This window comes from Mycteria americana, chromosome Z, assembly GCF_035582795.1.
Source record: "Mycteria americana isolate JAX WOST 10 ecotype Jacksonville Zoo and Gardens chromosome Z, USCA_MyAme_1.0, whole genome shotgun sequence".
NCBI classification, from domain to species: domain Eukaryota; kingdom Metazoa; phylum Chordata; class Aves; order Ciconiiformes; family Ciconiidae; genus Mycteria; species Mycteria americana.
Genome location: NC_134396.1, coordinates 16,738,305 through 16,759,067, shown reverse-complemented (window position 1 = coordinate 16,759,067; position 20,763 = coordinate 16,738,305). Strand labels below are relative to the sequence as shown.

The 20,763-nt window shown below is 37.9% G+C and overlaps 1 protein-coding gene across 1 annotated transcript in view; it reads right to left on the bottom strand.

Moving 5' to 3' along the window:
* Positions 1–20,763, bottom strand: part of ERBIN (erbb2 interacting protein) — a 121,617-nt gene that overhangs the window by 52,325 nt on the left and 48,529 nt on the right. Inside the window, exons 4-5 of the mRNA XM_075488680.1 lie at positions 13,881–14,078; positions 9,453–9,570 (exon numbers count right to left, since the gene is read on the bottom strand). Coding sequence (XP_075344795.1) covers positions 9,453–9,570; positions 13,881–14,069 — 307 coding nt within the window. The 5' untranslated portion in view covers positions 14,070–14,078. The remainder of the gene's footprint in view (positions 1–9,452; positions 9,571–13,880; positions 14,079–20,763) is intronic.

Sequence of the window (20,763 nt, the reverse complement as noted above, 5' to 3'; positions counted from 1 at the left end):
AAGCAGAAGATGATGACAGCAGATACTGATTCAATTCACTTTATCGCTCTCTCAGTTCAAAATCAAAACTAAAAGGTAATACTTATAATGTAATAAAGCTTTATTTCTGGAACACAGCAGTGATATTTTCAAGTTCAAAGATAGGTTTAAAGACAGATTAGAAAGCTACCATAGAAAGACTAGAAATCCATCTTACCTATTTCTGTCATATAATCTTTGTATTAAGAGAAACACATTTCCAAGAAATTTAAATATACATTATCTTAATTCCAGTTGTAGCAAGAAGCCTCTTTCACCAAACAAGAATATCTAAACATACAGATGGAAAGCATCTAACATGACACAGTATCCTGAGCCACAACAGATGACCAAAAATCTAGCACAAGAGGCCTGTATAGATGAAGTTATAGATGATTTGTATGAAGTCTTCTATTGTCTAAAAAGTACATCAAGACCTCTTTATTGCTGATGATATAACTTTACCTTCTTAAAATGTCTACATTAACCAGAGTAAACCACTGCTAAGCTCTGCCTTAGAGGCACAGTTGTGTTTCAGACTCACTCTGTGCCATTAGTTTTTCTGTTTGAATCACAACAAGATTCTCTAAGCTTAGTTTTTCTGAAAGATGGTCACCCTACTGGCCTTGGCTTGGTCCTTGGATGAAAGATTGCTCTGGTCCAACATGTTAAACCTCATGTTTTTAATATTAATATTAGTTTCCATTGCCTGTGTCAAGAATTCATTGAAGCACAGGAGACTTACATCTGCAATAACTACCTAGAAAATAAAACACACAGCACATCTGCTAGAGAGGAGAATGTCAATGTAAACTTACTCTCAAAAGAACAGCCAAATAAAATATTAGCTATCCAAATACAGACGTGTTAAATCAGCATGCTTTTGTACATAATCAGAGGACTCTACAGTAGTCTCTTGTTTGACTATGCCTTGGGCAAGAGGTAGCAACAGTTTTAACAACAAATTAACAACAGAAATTCAACTGATATGAGAAAGCTAATAATGAAGGAGCCCATAAGTTTAATTTTGCTTCCTCTTAGAGCCAGGATTGTTATGGTATGCCACCATCTTTACCTACCTCACTGAACACTTCAGTATGGATAAATGGCAGCCATCATTCAAAAGAGCAGTAAATTGGGAATGATAGTATGAAATATATCTAATGTTTGTAGTACACATTCAGAAGAGAAAAAAAATTAGGAGACTGCTCTTCTCTACCATGTGATAGGAAGCTGCATTTACTAACTGGCTATACAACAACCTTCAGACACTCACTTTTACCCAGCTATATTCCCCTGCATACTAGAAACATGCAGTTACGGTTGGATTAGGATTCTTTCAGTTCTTCCACCAAGAAAGCAAATTCAAAAAGCAAATAAGAAAGAAGAATAAGAAGGCAGAGAGACACTGGAAAAGGAGATGAGAGAACGACAAAGGGCTGTAAGGAGCACTTTATAAGAGGATCTGTTCCTTCTTTCTCTGCTTTCCATCTATCCTTAGCATCCTGAATCTTCTTCCCCATTAAGGAAGCTCAGCAAATCTCGATGGTTTCCGTGACCACATCTTTCCACACTTCTTTTGTAACACTGTGCTAATTAATCCATTTGATAACCACCCCCCACGAGCATCTGATCAAATGAGCACTGCAAATTGAGATCCACATTCCTTTCTAACTTCTGTTTTTCTTTTGGGTTTTTTACTGCTTCCTTTATACACTGATACTCAAGGATTATAGAAGAGGAAGACAGTGCAACAGATTACTTGGGGGTTATCTAGTGCCGTATTCAGTGCCATAGCTGATTTACAGATCACACTTACTGTTTTCCAAAAAAATACAAACCATCACACTTGTGGACTATGACCATTTGCAGAGCACAACAGGATGAAATACAGTTTGCTGGTAATCTTTCATTCTAACTACCAGATCCAAACTGAATTGAGAGCAAAGTTCTTTTTGTAGCGTAGTTTCCCAAAGAAGTGAGATTTACATAATAGCTTTTAGTATTTACTTGTCTGTTCCTTCCTCCCCGTTTTGCCAAATTTCAGGCACTTTTAAACTCTCTGGCCAGTTTCTACCAAAACCAACACTTTAAAAAAAAAAAAAAAGGGCAGGGGGGCAGGACTGGAAGATTGTTAAGGAAAATTTGGCAGTAAGGTAAGGAAGAGGCATCTAAAATTCTTGTCTGGACTAAGCCAAAAGCAGAAAGCATTCATCATTCAGAACTCTACTTGGCAAAAACTCACCAGCTAACCAGCCTAACCTAGAAAGTGGTGTTTAATCAGGAACCCAGACCAGCTGCGGCACATGCCCAGAAGGCATACCAAAAAGGTCATAGAGGGATTTCGGGTCAATGGCCACAAAACTGAAGGTAATCAACCTCAGTTCTAGATCACGTAACACAGCTGAAATACAGAGTTTTGCCTGATCTCTAACTCCCCAGAGAGCATTGATTGTTTTGGCACAGCTCGTCAGAGCAAATGTGCACAAATGTCCCTCTCCTTGTTTAGACTGGATTAAGGCAATTTGAAGTATAATTGGGGTCCCACTCACCATCTGGAGTTACACTCATCTCCTCCCCTACACAGCACAATCCTTTCTTATCACCAGGGTGAACATAACTTGCAGAGCAGGAGAGAAAACTGGGACAACTTTTTCTCTCCATCAGACAAGACTTTCTCACTCAGAAATACTGGCGGTTCTGGATTTATAGAAAATTGTGCAAGTCACATCTGCCTCTGGCAGTATCCTTCACTGCAATGGATCCCAGAGCTGACACCCCAGTATGCTACTGTTTCAGCTCTACTGCAGGTGGGGGCTTGCTCTGCTGTTCAGAGGTTTTCCATATGGGAAAACAGATAATATTTGTACAGTCCATAGAATGATTAATGCAAAAATGTCAGTCGAGCTACAAATCTGACAGAAACAAGTTCAACAATGTTTTCATTTAAAAAACGGAAAAAAATCCCAGGAAATACTTCCATAGGGGAATTTTTAAGCTTTTCCAGTGAGTTTTAAAGAAAAATGTACTCTTACTGGTTGTGATAACTATTATAATATAATTAGATTTACAATAAAACACAGTATTGGCAATATATTTGGTGCTTATTTTGTTAACAAGGTGGGTACTTAACTACATACATTTATATAGTAGTAAAATACTTATTCACAATTAAGACAAACAGCTCTTTTGCAGAATAAGCATCCACATGTGGAAAAAACAGCAGCGTTAGGATGTAAACTGCTTTTTTATAGCTTTGAACCCATTACAAGTCTGAGCCAAGTTTAATATTTCTAAAATTTTTGTTTGGAGACTGCTTGTGAAATTCAAAATTTATGTTTTTAATCTGAAAGCTAAAAAATCACACCAGTTCTGTGAGGTTCAGACACTAATGAATCCTATTTTATACTGCATGTTAGCCTCCTGATCTGTTTATATGGATAATGCCCCCTCATCACTTTCTCCAACAACAATAACTTGCACTGCTAAATTATCAGAGCTGATGCAGGCAGAGACGACAGTTTAGTGGATTTTTTTGTGGTTTGGGTTTTTTTTTTTTATTCCTTTTATACACATGTACTGGCACAGCTAGGATACTCCAGCAAGCCCACAAAAGTCTTCCAAGCATTCACCCTCAAACTGTTTGGAAGAACTTCAGTTTTTAGAGTAAGGTATCTCTAGGCCTGCTCTAGCCGTGTTCCTTACACAATGTAAAGCAGAAAGAGTGTGAGTAGCAAGACAGGTTCCTAAATGCCTTTTCTCTGGGAAAAGGATAGCCAATAATGCTCCTTCTTGAAGACATGCCTGACGCACTAATTTACATAAATCTAAACATGCCAGAGCAGGGTAAAATTGCAAAATGTGGAACACTAGGAAGGTTGTGGGCAATAGTTTTGTTCGTAATGCTGTCTTGGACAATTACCGAGGTTCAGGTGGTTTTCAGCTATGTCTAATTCATGGCTGGAGTGTTGTCGAGTCCCCACAGTAACCTGAAACTAAAGTGTAACATAAACACGTAAAGCTGCTTTGTCTTTTTTCCCCCATCTCCTGCTGCCCTGGGCCACAAATTCAGTGGCGTCTATCCAGTCGCTTTTGGTTCATACATGACGACTGTCACTCAAAGCACATCCCTTTACAAAAATAAAGGTACATTCTGCCTTTACATGCAAATCCACATCTAGAAAACCCATAATTACTGTGCCTTTTCTGTATTACAAACATTTGACTCCATGAAGATATCTGTATTAAACTTATTTCAGAATTTCAGATACGTACACTCAAATTCCACATTCAAGACCTTAACTGCAATGAAATTCTATTCTGTTCACATCCTCTTACACACAGGGATCATTTTATTCTGCAGAGACAGATCCTATTCAGCATCTTTAATAAGACAGACAATAAATTTAAGAAAAAATACTATAAACACTTGAATAAAGAACTTTAAATAGAATAGCTGCCTACATTTAGGATAAATTTGACCTCTACATGATGATACAGTATAGTAAAGCTACAGACTCAGGATTCAGCACCAAATCAATTACCTATTCTTTTATTTCACTATCATGGATGATGTAAGACTCCTGTTCCCATCTGCCCTTCCCCACCCTCCCAGTATAAGCAGAGAAACAGCAAATTTACAGCAAGTTATTTTTGTATTCAAGATCTTCCTCTCTTACTTCTCCCTGTGGAAAATAAAACTTGGATCTGTCTCCCTATTAACTATGAATAATTCTCAATTCCTTGAAAAACCATATTCCTAAATGCACCAGATGGGCAACATAAGACTAGATACTCTCCTGAATTCTTTTTCCAACTCCCCAACTTCTGGCACAGAGCATACTACAGCTAGTTTGCCAAATCAACAGACAATTTTAAAACACTGAAGAAAACATATTTGATCTAAATTTGCATCTGTTAACAAAATTCTTTAAAATTACTTAAAATAATTTTATAGGCAGATATGCCTGGAGGCAAGGGGTGTGTGCGTATGTTTGTTTTCTTGGGTTTAGTTTGTGTATTTTTCCATGAAGGTTCCTTGCAATACAGACTGACAAACTGACATGTTTAAATTCACTGTAACATCACAGTGAAAGAGAACCACTCCTTAATATCTGAGAGACTACTGAAGATACCCTTATTTCCAAACCACCATGTTTCTTTTGGTCTTGCTAGTTATTTTCTAATCTTGCTATTTAATCCTCCAAAGGCCTGAATAATACAGAACTTAAAAATTCAATCTTTTTCTTTCACCACCTGCAAGCAGGGAAAAACAGACCATCTCACTTTTTCCCACTATGCTAACTCCACAGGCACAAGCGATTTCAAGCCCATTTCCCAGGCTTACAGGAAAGCCTGAGTTCTCTGGCAGTCATCTCATCGTATGCTTCAGCCTTTCAAATCACTTAATTCTAGTAACTTGTAAAGCTAACTCTTCTGTCCATTTATGTACGCCATCATACACTGTACATGAATGCCTTCCCTTTTTCCAAAGAAGAGCTAAAAATGTTTCCTTGACAGTCTTCCACATTGTCCTAGGTGCAGGCTAAGGCTGGCATTCCGGAGCCACAAGGAAATGACTGTCCTCTAAAGGTTAATAAACCCTGAAAGAGACAAATTTAGGGGTAAAGAGTGGTGGTGTGGGTTTTTTTGATGGGTGTTCTTTTTCTTCCTGTACAACTGTCAATACATAAATAACTTGGTCATAGAAGATTAAAAAAATTTAAATTTTAATTTATTAAATAAATAAACCACTCATTTTTCTATGTAGGTCTTCCATCCTGTATGCTGCAACTTCTCTTTAGGATGTAACCCAGTAAGACTGGGAGAAAAAGGCATCTCTTGATACTTTCTACAATGCAGGATGTAATTTCTGGTATAGGAACATAGTTTGTTTATTGTACCATTTGTTCAAGTATCATTTCATCTTTGTGACTAGGATAGCATCAAGCTTCAGGTAAAAGCTTCAAAGCTGAAGCGTACCTGGAAAGAAGCAATGGAATACTTCTGATATTCACAATAGCTTTGGGAAAAAGGTTAAAATGCCATAAAAAGGGCAAATGATGTACTCGCCACCAAAAAACTACAGAATTTATTACCTATTGCCAAGGCTAAAGGCAGAGTTAAAGCAAACTCTGTTCCATGCTTGCTGTAAGTATAGCTGCAGGTTTGATATTTTAGGCTACATCTATGCCATGACCTCTTCAGCAGCCATGAATGATATATTCCAAACCAAACGCTTGCACAAAGACTTCTGTATGCTCTAGAACACACAACCGTTAGAGGCTTGTAGTCCGTTAAGTCAGCACATGCCTTAAAATGTACATCACTTCATGCAAAGACTAGATACTTTGACAGAGAAGGAGTCAAATGAAGACTACTAAATAAAAACACCACCATGTCTGCCTCAAGGAGGCCCAATAAGGGAAGGTGCAGGAGACTGGGAGTGTACCAGGAAATATGCATGTCTCCTGGCTTTCTGTACTTTACTAAATCTTCCCTAGGCTTTTGCTTTTGGTCGCTGTTGGAGACAGGACACTAGACTAGATGAATCCTTGTTCTGATTAAATATTATTAAATATTCTTAAGTATCCGCATTTGCACATCTGCTGTGTCTGTTACACAGTTTTATATATTGTACATACGAAATTAGACACATTTAAACCTGAAATTAAAAAGGCAAGACCTTTTATGAGCTATTAAAACATCATAAAGATTGCTTTCTTTGACTAATACCTTTTAGGTAACGAAACTGCCTCCTTGAAGAATTTCTGCAATTTTGATCTTTCATCTAAAAGTCAAATGTTATGCACACACACATATAGATGTATGTAGTTCTACTTGGAAAGCTGGATGCTCTCCTGTGCAACAGGTCTCCCTCTGTGGGCCAGACTTTGCAATCCATGAGGTAACTTGAACACATTTTAAAACTGAAGCTTGATTCTTCATTTTTATATCAGCTCTTTAGAAAATTAAATACTTCTCTCAATACATTCGATTATGCATATGCCACAAACAGCTCAACTAACTTACATGAAAATCGTATCATATTTCATGTATGCTGGTTGAAAACTAAAGTCTAACTAACTACCCTTCTAAAATGCAACCTTTAAAACTAAATGCATATTTGATCTGAAGGCATCTGCACTCCATGATTTAGCTCCATCCACATAAGAAGAAAACACGGTATATCAATACTACAAAAAAAATACAGGAACTATCACCTTCACTTGCCACAACCACAGGAATCTGAAAAACCACACTCAGTTATTTTAGAATTTGGCATCTCTCATCATCCTGCACTAAGATTGGTATTAACCTCCAGTAATTTTTTTTTTTTTTTTAATAAATTAAGGGAAAGCAATCTCTGTGCTTCCCACAAAGCCCACTGCTTCCACACTGTATTCTTTCAATATCTAACAAAGAAAAAGGAAGAAACAGATATTTTGATCAGTTTTGCTAGTCTTGGAAAACTAATAAAACCCCTCCTATTTGGCTCTATTAAAGACACACATCAGAACAATTGTGGACAGTGGGAAAGTGAGCAGTAAATTCTTACCAAGAGAAAAGGAGACACAAGGGAAGAGAATAGGCTTGCAGTTGTCAAGAGAAAAATGTTCTGTGGTTGCAACAGTGGATAGGGAAACAGAAAGGGAAAGGCACTTAAGCCAACAAACTGAAGTCTCAAATAATACCAAATTTAGTACAGAATAAACAGCACTATTTCTTACCTCGCCCAACAGGGACAAACAGGGACCCTGATTTGGTTTTTTGCATTTTACAGACCTTTCAGGAATAGTGGGAGACAAGATGTCCCAATTAAACAAGTGTGTGATCCTAGGACTACTTACACTAGGCAGAGAAGCTATCCAAACTGTGATAAGATTGAGAACAGGCACATGATAATAGTTTAAATAAGCTTGTGTCCTGTCGTTTCTCTGAAGAGTGTTAAAAACAAAACAAAACAACCACTAGAAAACAGAGCTTCACAGTTTACTGGGATAGCGTATCGTTCAGCCATTGCCTCCTTAAATTCTTTATATGCCTCAGAGGAACAAGTGCTCTTTCAGCAGCTCTCTGAAGGCTTAGCTAAAGGTTACACCATTTTGGACGGACAAGTAACTCTCTAGCTGGTAAGTGACCAGCTGCCTATTTACGTACATAAGCCAAGGAATTTGCCAGCACTAGAACTCAAATGCCCTTTTGCTGCTTTTAAGTCTTCTGCATTGAGAATTTGTTTTGGAAACAGTGAATCCTTTCAACAGTTCAGTGTAGGACAAAAAGATGATTCTTTCTTTGTTGTGTGTCACTATGAAAGTTTAATGCCAGTGTTCTTTAAGAAAGACTATTAATCCACTTGTACCAGGAACAGACCAGTGACAATCAGGTCAATTTATCACAATAAATGCTGCGTTCATTAGGCAGAAATAATAAAGTAACAGTTTAAGTACAGATTGGGCTACAATGGATAATCAAGGAGAATGCCAACACCTCAACAACTGGTATACTTTCTTAACAAAGCAGAACTTACTTAACTTTGTGGAGTCATAATTAGCTACAAATAATTAGCTGTACAAATAAAACAATGAATTTAATATGATAACATCTTTGGCATATTTATGTAATTCTTATTTTCAAATATGATTTCAAGAAGTCCTCTTACTTCACTTTGAATTAGTAAGACAAGACTATTACACCCTCATCAATTGGCATGATTGAACTTATTTTTAATCTCAAATAAGCCACACAAATAAGTCTGATGACAATATAAGTTATTTCAATTTCCTCACAGTTGCACACATCTGCCATCTTGCCAAAGCAGCATCATTAATAAAACCTCATGTACACAATACTTGGCTGACAACTTTTCATAATTTATAAAAGGCTGACTCACACAGAATGATAGATTTTTAAAAGTCAGACAACTGAACCAGTCTTTGTCCATATTCACTTTTCCCCATGAGACAGAGGTTACCATCCCCAGAGCAGGACAGCAAAGCAGCCAAGTCCTACTACAATTTTCAGACAGCTCATTAAAATAAACTGAAAATAATATTCATATGAAACAAAATATAACAATAGAATCCAGCAAAATTTTACAAATTCTTGTGCAAACTCTCTTCAGTATAGTGAAACCTGAGGAAAGCCACTAAAAGTAATACATTTGAGCATATGCATTTTGAGAGAATATAAAATACTTTACAATAGCAGTTTTCAGTAATGAATCTCAAAATACAAACCAATCAATTTGATACAATTAAATATCACAACCAGACCATAAAAGAGCATCTTTTATGTTAAGCAGTGATTTAGAGTAGTTACTTAAAATTTACTAGCTGTGTAGCTTCTAAAAGTTATACTTTCACTAGTGCCTTTGTACAGCCAATGGTGATTTGCCTTTTAGCTACCCCAACAGAATAAATGAAGTGACTTACCATTCTTGCTGACATCCAGTTCCCTGAGATTAATGAGATTTGCAATGGATGCTGGCAATGTGGTTAGATCATTGTCTGGCAAACTCAGCTTGTGCAGAGACTGACAGTTAAAAAGTTGCTATTGAAACAAAGAAAAAAGTGAGTGAGACTTTCTCTTAGTTTCCTCTATACAGCTTTTGTTTTTAATCCTTTTAAACTTCTGACCTCACAGCTTGAAGGCCAGACTATTTTAGAGTTTTTGACTACAAAAACTTTATTTAACTAGTTTTATTCAAAATTGGCTAAGTTTACAATGCTTAGGAAAGCAAAAAACTGCAGATGGTCACAAGCCAGCAGCCATGCTTCACGCTTCCTACAAACTCCTTCCAGTATCTCAGAAGTTGTGACCTGTAGTTACACATAGTCCAGCAAACATCGCAAAATATTTTCCATAATAGACATGCCATGTGATACCCCACAGGTAATCAGAGTTTCTTCAAAAAAGGGGAAAAAAAAAAATTGATAGATACATTTTTTCAAGTCAAATAGTTCTGGAACACAGGATTTGAGTAGGTATTGATCTTCTCTAAAAGTTTAAATTTTATTCTGTTATATCTTACATATTTTTTCCCTTCCATGCTTCCTAGCTCAAGTACACAAAAATCCAACAAAATTATGATGAAAACTAGTGAAAGTTTGACCTAAGGATATAGAAAACTGTATGATCTCTTCTGTAGACATGCATTACAATTTCTAACAAAGACTAGCTCAGAGCCAGGTCTCTTCCTATATGCAAGGTACCTTGAGATTCTTACCCAAAAGCTTTACAGATTGGCAAAATAGGGCAAGTAATATTAGTGTAATGGAAGAAAAATCCTCAAATAATATGTAGGAAGATTACAGATAGTACAAATAAGTATCTGTAAGAAAGTGGTTGAAAAGGTTCATCAACAATTTATTATGAATATTCCTTTCCCAACAATTTTGGATAAGCTCATTCATAAATACCTGGATGTAGTGTTCTTTTCTTTTGGAATTCTGAGAAAAGATCATATAAAACCAGGAAGTGTTCTATGACTAAAAAAATTTATCCCAATCAACGTCATAGCACTGGGCTTACTTCAACCAGAATTTCTTGGATCTCTCTCAATTATGAGGCCATTATCTCAACCACAGACCATTGAACAAGCCCCATTCATGTAACATTTGTATACACCACCTCAAAACAAAAGCAGAGATAAATTAGCAAGATGGACAGTTCAAGGAATGAGCTTTAACTTGCCTACTGATGTTTCCAATTCCTCATAAATGTGTACCCTTTAGAACTAGTTGATATCATTAAGGCTTTGAAGAGTTACAAGTTGCTTAGGATATTATATGGGAAGGAGAACTTTGATGAACTCATGTGTTTTGGAGCAATTCCTTTATTTCAGTACTGCAAGCAAAAATACACACTTAAAACTCATCCCTGAAAACAATAACCTGGACTCTTGGAATCATTAGAAATTTCCCCAATTAGTCAGGTGAAAACAAATGCAGTGCAAGAAATTGCAAGATCCCTAAAGGAAAATGGGGAGGTAGGGGAGTTTTGGATGGTGTTGACTTTGTAGCAGTTCCTTTTGTTGTTGTTGTTCTTTTTTAATGTTTGCATATTCATTGATTAAGTAAGTAGATCATCATTACTGTTAGTAAACACCAGAAGTCATATAATTAAGGACTATTTTACTGCAGAATTCCAATTTCTCCCGAACAACAAAGTGAGGGAAAACTAAAACTGCCACAGTTTGAGCTTTTCAGCTCAAATGCACACTGTAGCACTTGGGATAAACAGCGTACCTGTTCAGACGTGATTTAGCACATGAAAGTATCTCAAATGCCCAGTCACTTTTGAAACTGAGACTACAGGCCAGCGCTTTTTCTAAAGCAAAGTCCTTCTCTACCACCATGTTTCTCTCCACCACAGTTTGCTCATGCTGCACCCTTGGCCAGTCAACTAAATTAAGGAGCTATACTGTAAGAAGCGATTTTCAAAGTATCCTGGAGTTCTGAAAAGATTGGAAGCAATTAAAAAAAAAAAGCCACACACATTGACAGGCCATTTCAGTGATCAGGTTAACAAGACAGCCCCAAACCAGTTGTGTTGTGGCATACAAAGGGCAGCAGATTGCAAAACAAGGATAAGGACACACCACCAGAGGCAAAGAGGAAAGGGGAAGAGTGGGAATGTCTTAACCAGGCTTTAGAAAGCTGGAGACAGTCTAATGAGTACACCACACCCTTCGTCTGAGATGGCTTAATTAGAAGCCTTTTTCAGAGTTAAAAGGCTAAATAAAACTTTGGGTTAGGGAAAAGGCATACACAGCTTGAAACTCTGGCTCCAAATCGGCTAGGATAATTTCAAACGTTACACGCCTTCCCTTACAGATCTTCTATCAATAGTTTTAAGATTACAATTTCTGTCAAATGATTAAATAAAACACTCCTACTATGTCTTCACTACTCCCTAATCTCTCTGTTTGTTTCCTTTACAGTATTTAAATTTATATGTGCGGTTTTTTTCTTTTGAAAATTGAGAGGGTAGTAAAAAATAATGACCAAAATTACTTAAAAGCTGAAAAAAATGCTTAGATTCTCAAAAATAAGCCTATAAGGATGACTTATTATAATGTACAAATACATTAACATGAAGCAAGTGTATGCTATTACAGGTCCCTGCAGTTCAGCAAAGAAAAGCAAAAAGGAACAAAACAAATGTTCAAGCAGTCCTTCTAATTGTGTGGATAATTTAATCTTAGACTAGACCAAGGCAAGTGGTAGACTGCCCACCTCTCAGTTTACTCATGTATCAAAATGGGATTTCATATAGGAACTGACTAATGAAATCAAATGGCATGTAACAGAAAAGGAAGACAAAGCAGACTAACCACTTCTTCCGGTCTAAAATGCCAACATGCATCCATTAGATCGTACAGTACAGTCTCTTTCTTCCTCTTTTAAGATTACTAAAAGGAATTTTTTAGAGAATTATGAGTTTGGAGGAAGATGTTTTCTCAGTTCTTATGATTTGGGAAATAGGAATTTAATGCAAGAAGAGTTCAGAAGATTTCTTTTTTTTTTTTTTTGGTTAAGAAAGGTATTTTATTCTGTTTTTTAAGCATTCAATTTTACCCTTCTCCAATAAAGAATGAGAGGCAGGAATGAAGTTCTGAAATAATCTGAAAAAAAAAACCTCAAAGGCTGATACAAAGTCTTTAAAAGCAAGCTACTAAAAACTAAAGTGACTAAATTCTGAGTAAAGAAATATCTGCTTGAGAAGAGACAAGAATAAAACAGTGGAAGTTCTAAACTATAACCGACTGACAAAACGTCTAGTTTTAACTTAGATGTTATTAGCTCTATTCAACCTACAGATACAGATTTTCATTGATGGCTTCTCAGGAGCATTTAAGGTTGTATTTTCAAAAGCACTCAGCTGGTTTAAGTCAGCTTTACTGGAATCCAGGGCTTCTGATACCCATCAAGCTACTATCCTGAAATTGTTTTACTTCCTTATTTGTTTCATTCATCTTTCAAAAAATCCAAACCAGCAAAACCTGAAGTGGTTATAGCAAACTTCCCAAAAATCTAACAAAGCATTCTATAGTTGTCCTGTGTGACAGTGAAGATTTGCACACAATTGTGACAAAACAATTTTAAATATTAAGTCTTTCACCTAACTACTAAGTTTTTAATTCCACCAAGATAGGACCAGTAATGTAAACAAGTCTATTGCAATGATCACTTTGTGCTTCTCAAAGGTCTCACTGGCAAAAATTTTCATTCTTTTCTCCAGTATACTACTAATTCAGCATGCAGTTTGTCTTCAGATTTCAGAACAAAAACCAAATATTAATTTCTGTAATAAAGATGTAATCCAAGTGGCATTCCAGCTCTCTAGTTTTTGAACTTAAGTAATCTGAGATACTTCAGAAAGTCTCTTCAGTCATGTACCAAAGGAGAAAGCAGGACTTCAGGTGAACAGATACTTTTGATTGTAGCTATCTTTTGAGGGCACAGAGATCTGAACGACATTAATCTTACTTCTTCTAGTCTTCATGTTTTATCAGAGATTCAAAAATAATGCTGCAATTTGTTGAATACAGTTAGTCAGTTTGAGCAGACACTGCCACAGAAATAAATAACTCTGCCTCTTCTGCTATGTACTTCTCTTGGGCTGGATCAGTTGATCAAGCAGTTTCATCCCAATTCATGCAGGAAACTAGTCAACCTGGCATGCATAAACATTCCTTCTACCAGGGCTGCTTCTTCTGGGACCAACATTTACTTAAAAATATTTGGCCAACTACAGCCTAAAGGCTGAAGCGGGATGCTAGACACTATCAGGTTCTACAATGATGATGAAGTAACAGAGCTAGTAAGTGCAACTAAAAGGAAAACCACCCAACATACCTTTGGAAGCTCTTCAATCTGATTAGCATCTAAATAGAGTTCTTCCAAGGTCTTTTCAAAAGTAAAAATCTCCTTAGGCACCTGTTCCAGGCTGCAGTGAGAATAATCAAGCGTAGTGACTGTTTCCTCCTCCCCACGCAGACAGCGGCATGGCACCAGCCGCACAAACAAATTCCGCTTTGTTGTCATTTTCAGGCACTGTAAAACAGAAATTGGTCGATTTAAAAATCAAGACAACTTCAGATATACTCACATCAGCAGCTTCTCAAACTTCCACTGGCTGTAAATACTTAAAAAAGAAAGAAGTGTAATACATACCTGCATATGTGTGTGTCTATACACATATGTAAGAGAGAGGGGGGAGAGAGAGAGAATTTATTTATTTTCTTTTAAACACAACAGATCTGTAGTGGCATTAAATGGGGTTAAAACACCTACAGACCCCAGAAGATGAAGTCAAAATTTAGCCTGTAACTTGTCGCCTGCTAACACAGCCCTACATTACAGAGATGCAGAGAATTTTGAAGGAGCAGTTCTGAAGTGTCAATTGTGTTTTTACAACATAGCTTATCCCTACCTTCACAAAGGTTACTGGGATGATATTTTTGCTTAATATAATAAAATCCACCCCCTACAAAGCATTAAAGTGTAGCTATAAGAAAGCTAATTTTCGTTTTCTGCGATGCATTGTTAAATTCATGTACCTTAATTTCAAATCCCTCGTTTAAAGACAGAATACAACAAAAGGAACCAGCATGATTTCTACCAACTGTTCTATCTACAGTTTAAAAGGAAAGGTTTCCAAGTGCACAGATAAAGAAGCAACTTCTTTTTGCAACTCCATTCCATTTGGAAAACTTCAACACATCTTGCTGTGCACACTGGAACTAAGGAAACTTCACTTTGCTATGGAAATGTATCTTTCTTCCTTCAAACTCAATCACTGCTACAGCAGTCCCCTCTGTTCTCCATGGCTTCTACAATATTCCTACTCAGCAGGAGACAGCAAACCTAAATGGTGCAAACTGACTAGCCGATTACTGACGGCATACACCAGCCACGTTCTGTCTCTTTTCTCCTCAGCAAGAGCACAAGTTTAGGTCTCTTTCCTCTAATTAGCAACAAATTTTCACAAAATTCGGAAACAATCATCTTCAAAAATGTCACCTCAAGTTTCAAGTTGGCTGAAATCAGATGACACTCAACAATTTTTCAGGAAGGACCGATATGTGCAGACGGACAACATGATCATGCAAGCTTCGTTTCCTCAGGAAATTGGTCTAAAAATACATACTTTTCCAAAACAGCACTGACTATTTATTTTCTCAAACTGCCAACACTCCAAATTAAAATGTGCCTTTTTTTTTTTTTTAAATCTCCATTTTTTTGGAATTGCAGAAATGACATTTCAACTTCTGGATTGGTGACAGGAAACTTTCTTCTCCAAGTGCCAAAAAAGTCTTTCAGACACATTTAGCAGACAGCACATCAACTTTCAGACAGTATGTTAGTAATACAGGGAGAAAATAAAATACCATGGCCACCGCACTACATGACATCACAGGCTGCAAGGCCCCTCTTCTTACTAAGACAAGGAAAAAAGTCACACACTTGGATTTTCCTCTATGAGCAGCTAGCTTGCCAAGTACTTCACAGTATGTTTAATTTATATGTCAACAGGTTGAGGGACGCTGTACTTCAGTGTTTTCACTAAACAGAAGTACAGCTTATCATTCAGGCTGGATACAGTCAGATTATACATCCATCTATTAAAGGGATGGAAGAAAACTCTTCATTAGAATAGTGGGATGTCAAGACTTCCTTTTTTAACAATGCTTCAATGTTGCTAGGATTTTGTTACAAAGTTATCTATCGGAACACTTAACACTTCCTGTAAAACTCCAGCCATGTTATTTAAATAAAAAGTGATCTAAAAATAAAAGTATTTAACTGTATCGCAATGCAAAGAGTTTAGAGACTGCAAATTCCATGCTGGAGATTTCCACAGAATGGAAAAGTCAGTAAAAGAGACAGCATAACCTCCTCCTGCTTATTCCACAGGAACAGGCTCCTGCATGACATCCTCCAGCCACCCACAGCCAGATGCCAAAGACACTACGCGAGCTGATGTGCTCACTGGTCAGAGCTACCCACGCCTTCTCCAAGCCTCAGAGGCCACATGTGGAGACACAAGAGGAATTCCATGGCCAACATTTACAAATGAAAAAGCCTTTAACAAAAATAAATATAATCTCATTTTGTCACTACTTCAGAGATCTGCAGAGCTGTGGGAAAACACACCACTTCAGAAAGAAGCACCAACAGCAGTCTCTTCAAACAAGAGTATAAACAGAAGAACATATGCCTTGGAAACAACAAGGACTGGAGGCAGAGATTGTACATATGAGTGGATTATCAGAAGTCTGGCAGGGGAAGACACACCCATGTCATACTAGCTGCAGCCATCAATAAGTTCACTTCTTCCAGTCATTTCAACTTCTGAGAATTATGTTTTGGTTTCGAGAACATGAAAAAGTTCACTACATGGTTCATATAAATAACTCTTTTTCATTCAATTCCCTCAAAAAGAGCATACATAAAACTATTTGCCCCCTCTTTTTCAGTGGCTGTTCTCTTCACACCTAGTCTTACTTGCTCAGGTCTCAAGTTTCCGAAGCAACAAAATTCATAAGGCCTAACAATGCAAAACACACATACTTAGTTTTCCTAACTTATTCCTTTATCTTGTAAGAGGGATCTTGAGGGTTGGGTTTTTTTTGTTTGTTTGTTTGGGGTTTTTTTTTTGGGGGGGGGGGGGGGAGGAAGTGTTTTTTAAAAGATCACATGCATCTACAGCACTGTAAATGCAGATCAGTAAACAAATGCCTGTACAACATCACAGATTTGGGTCATATCTCCACTCAGTTATCATGTCAGTTAAAGTACCTAAACTCACAGCTCACATCTCAAGCCAAACCAGTCAAACTCATATTTAAGTATCAAATAAACAACCCTCCCCCAAAACCATTGATTTGACCAACTTGAGCGAACATCTAATTATAGCTCTTCAAAAACCAAAATGAACCAAGAGAGCTGCATTTAAGTAAATGTAGGAAACTATGCAATGTGATTTAGTTCAAATTTGTCCTATGTTTGTTCAAATTTTACTTCTACACATATATGAAGAATTGTTTAGCGCTGGTGTTCTGCAACAGAGATGGCTGCTAATACTAGAAAATGGGTGCAGTAGGATAGTTGCAGCAAGTATTCCATACCACCACTCTTCTATATAAATATATATTTATATATAGACAGTCAGACAGACACCCCCCTCCCTATCTGTCTGTCTGTCCACCTATCTTGTGGTCAGTTGCCCAAGCAGAAAAACTGTAATGGAAGAAAGGAAGGATGTACTACAGAAGAGAGTCCACTGTTATAATTACCAAAGACAGGAAAACATGATGTCACACAGAACATGTGCTTTTCTTACATTGCTCAAAATAAGAACTTCTCCATGGATAGTTTGGGTAAATACACAGAAGGTAGAAGGGAACGCAAAGTATAGCATTGTTTCTCTTCGCACAAAACAGGGAAGTAGAAAAATCTTCATTTCATAATATACCACAACATCAGACCATCTGAAGGCACCAAATCAAACAATGTAAAATTGCTTTGCAGATCTACAACACTGTGATGGCTTATTTTTCTCCACCACCTAACAACTCCAAATTTTTTTTGAGGCAGATCTAAGGAACTCGGGGGGAGTAGGAGGGCAGGGCTGGACTGCAAACAAACCCCCCTTGTTCTCTAAACCATTAAAGCCTTGACACAAGTTTACCTCAGGTTCAGTGTTCACAGCCAACAGAGGAAAAATTAGGATCTTCATACAGTTGGGTTTTTTTTTTTTTACTTCTTGAAGTAATGGGAAGGGAAAAACATAACTCTATAAAAAGAAGTTTTTCTTTGTAATCATTAAAGGCTCAAAAGTTGGAAGGCATAAAGGAATTAGCTGTGTTCTGTTTGTGAAGACTTAATCTACTACCCCCAAAAATTCAGTGTTAAAAAAATACCTAGTGTAAATTGATATGTTTGCTAATTATAAACGACCAGATTTCTGATCTCTTTTTTTTCTCCATGAATCATTTTTAGCATTTATTTCACACCTCCTCTTCCAAGCTTATTTGAGAATCACACCTAAGAATCAGAGACACTGTAGTATCTGTAGTAAACTCAGAAATGGGTGCTTTAAACTACACAGATACATGTATTTCAGTGAAGTATAGTCTTCACTCATTCATGTACATTAACTGTGACAGTAATAGGAAACAAATTCCACAATAATTACACAAAATGGGACAAAGGAAAATGTTATCTATTGACCTGCCTGTTTCCTGAAGGTAGCAATGATTATGCAGACAGGTTTTCCTCTAGGGGTTCAATGATGGTGAAGGCTAATTATTATGTGAAGTCTCACTTTTGTGAGAAAAATTAAGTGTTTTCTGATATAACTATGGCACTGTATATAACTATGGTATAACAGTAGTGCTTAATCAGCATGATCAAAAAGAGAGGGAGGTAAGAGTTCACAACTGAAAGATGTTTTGCTGTGAAACTGTACACCATTTAATATAACCTATGTCAAAGCTTCATCTCATTTTTTCTGCCTTATATCTATATAACTAGATAGATTGATATCAGTTCATATAGTCTATCTCATTTCAGACCATGAATGACTTGGAGAACTTTAAAGTTTCAGAATTGATAAGCAAGGCCAAACTGACCAAGGGGTATTATGGCACTTGTTCAAGAAGGCCACAATATCCAATAAAAAAATTTTTAAAAATAAACTCTTCCATTTTGAAATTAAGAGTTCTCTACTTCCACATACATGTTTCCCCCTTTCCAACTGATCAAACTGCAGACAAAGCATCTACTACCAGCCTCTGATTTAACTGTAGCTATCAGCCCTCCACTGTTGCAAGCAGTGACTGACACTTGCTAAAAGCCAGTGAAGTAACAAGTAGAGAATATGGTGTAATTAATCAATAGCCAGAAAAAATTATTGGAGAAGCTAGGGCAAAGCAAAGACTATAATGCTATCACATCTACACTGTAACAACAGTGGACTGTATCTATGTGGTGGGTTGACCTTGACTGGCTGCCAGGTGCCCATCAAGTCGCTCTATCACTCCTGACTTCTCTACTTCCTCCCCGCAAGTGGTGCAGGGGGATGGGGAATGGGGGTTGCAATCAGTTCATCACACATCTCTGCCACTCCTTCCTCCTCACACTCTTCCGCCGCTCCAGCGTGGGGTCCCACCCACAGGAGACAGACCTCCACAAACTTCTCTGTGAGTCTTTCCCACGAGCTAAAGTTCTTCATTAACTGCTCCAGTGTGTGTCCCTTCCACAGGGTATAGTCCTTCAGGAAGACTGCTCCAGCATGGGTCCCCCACAGGGTCACAAGTTCTGCCAGCAAACCTGCTCCAGTGTGGGCTCTTTGCTCTCCGTGGGGCCACAAGTCCTGCCAGGAGCCTGCTCCAGTGCCACCTTTCCACAGGGTCACAGCCTCCTTCAGGTGTATCCATCTGCTCTGGGGTGGGGTTCTCCACTTGCTGCAGGGTGGATATCTGCTCCACCATGGACCTCCATGGGCTGCAGGGGGACAGCCTGCCTCACCATGGTCTTCACCACAGGCTGCAGGGGAATCTCTGCTCCAGTGCCTGGAGCACCTTCTCCCCTTCCTTCTTCACTGGCCTTGGTGTCTGCAGGGTGGTTTCTCTCACATATTTTCGCTCCTCTCTCCAGCTGCTGTAGTGCAGCAGTCTTTTACACTTTCTTAAATACGTTACCACAGAGGTGCTACCAATATCACTGACTGACTCAGTTTTGGCCAGTAGCAGGTCCATCTTGGAGCAGGCTGGAACTGGCTCCATCCAACGTGGGGGCAGCTTCTAGCATCTTCTCACAGAAGCTACCGCTGCAGCCCCCTGCTACCAAAACCTTGCCACCTACACCCAATACAATCTATAAACAGTGAAATATTTTTACTGAGTAGAATAAAATCACTGGAAGCAGAAAAGCGAAAAAGACCATGACCAATGAAAGAAAGCAAAATCAACAGTAAGCTTGGATACACACTAAATATTAATCCAGAAGAGACGCACCATCCAATGAAACATCACTCTTTCCTGGAACTCTTTGATGATTCACTGCACACCCCCGTCATCCAAGTACCTGGCAGCCCAACAGCACCTGCAGATCTGCCAGAACCCCATGGCACATTTTCATTTAACCACGTCTTCCTCTGTTTTGATAAGCATATAAAAAAAAGAAGAAAACCCTAAAAAACAAAACATACAGTCCCCCAAGTATCATATTTCTTTGAAAATTCTGAACTCAGGCTTGTTACTAGTAGAATTTAAGTTCACAGTAATTTTGTTCTTAATCTCTGTTAAATTTGCTCTAAAAGCAATAGTTTCACTGTACCACTAGTCCCTTAAATTTCCTGTCTGATGCTAACAGGATGTGACTGCTCATGCTCTAAGCTGGTGAAAGCACTCTCCACCCCCCCACCCCCCCGCCCCCCAAGCCTTTCAAAAGGGTGTTTACCAGCTACATCAGCAGCAGAGCTGAAAATGAAACCAGCTATTAGATGGTTATACAGAAAGGTATGAACAACTAGGCACAAAATACCTGGTCAGGTTCTTTTTAGCCCACTCCACTATCTACAAACAAGTTCAGAATTACAGAGCTGAGGATGTGTAAACACAGGAAAGGGAAAGATTGTGTTGGACAGCACATAACCTAACATGCAACCTGACAAATACAAGAAAACTTATTTGGCTAACTGACAGAAGTCCCAACACACTCCTGTTGAAAC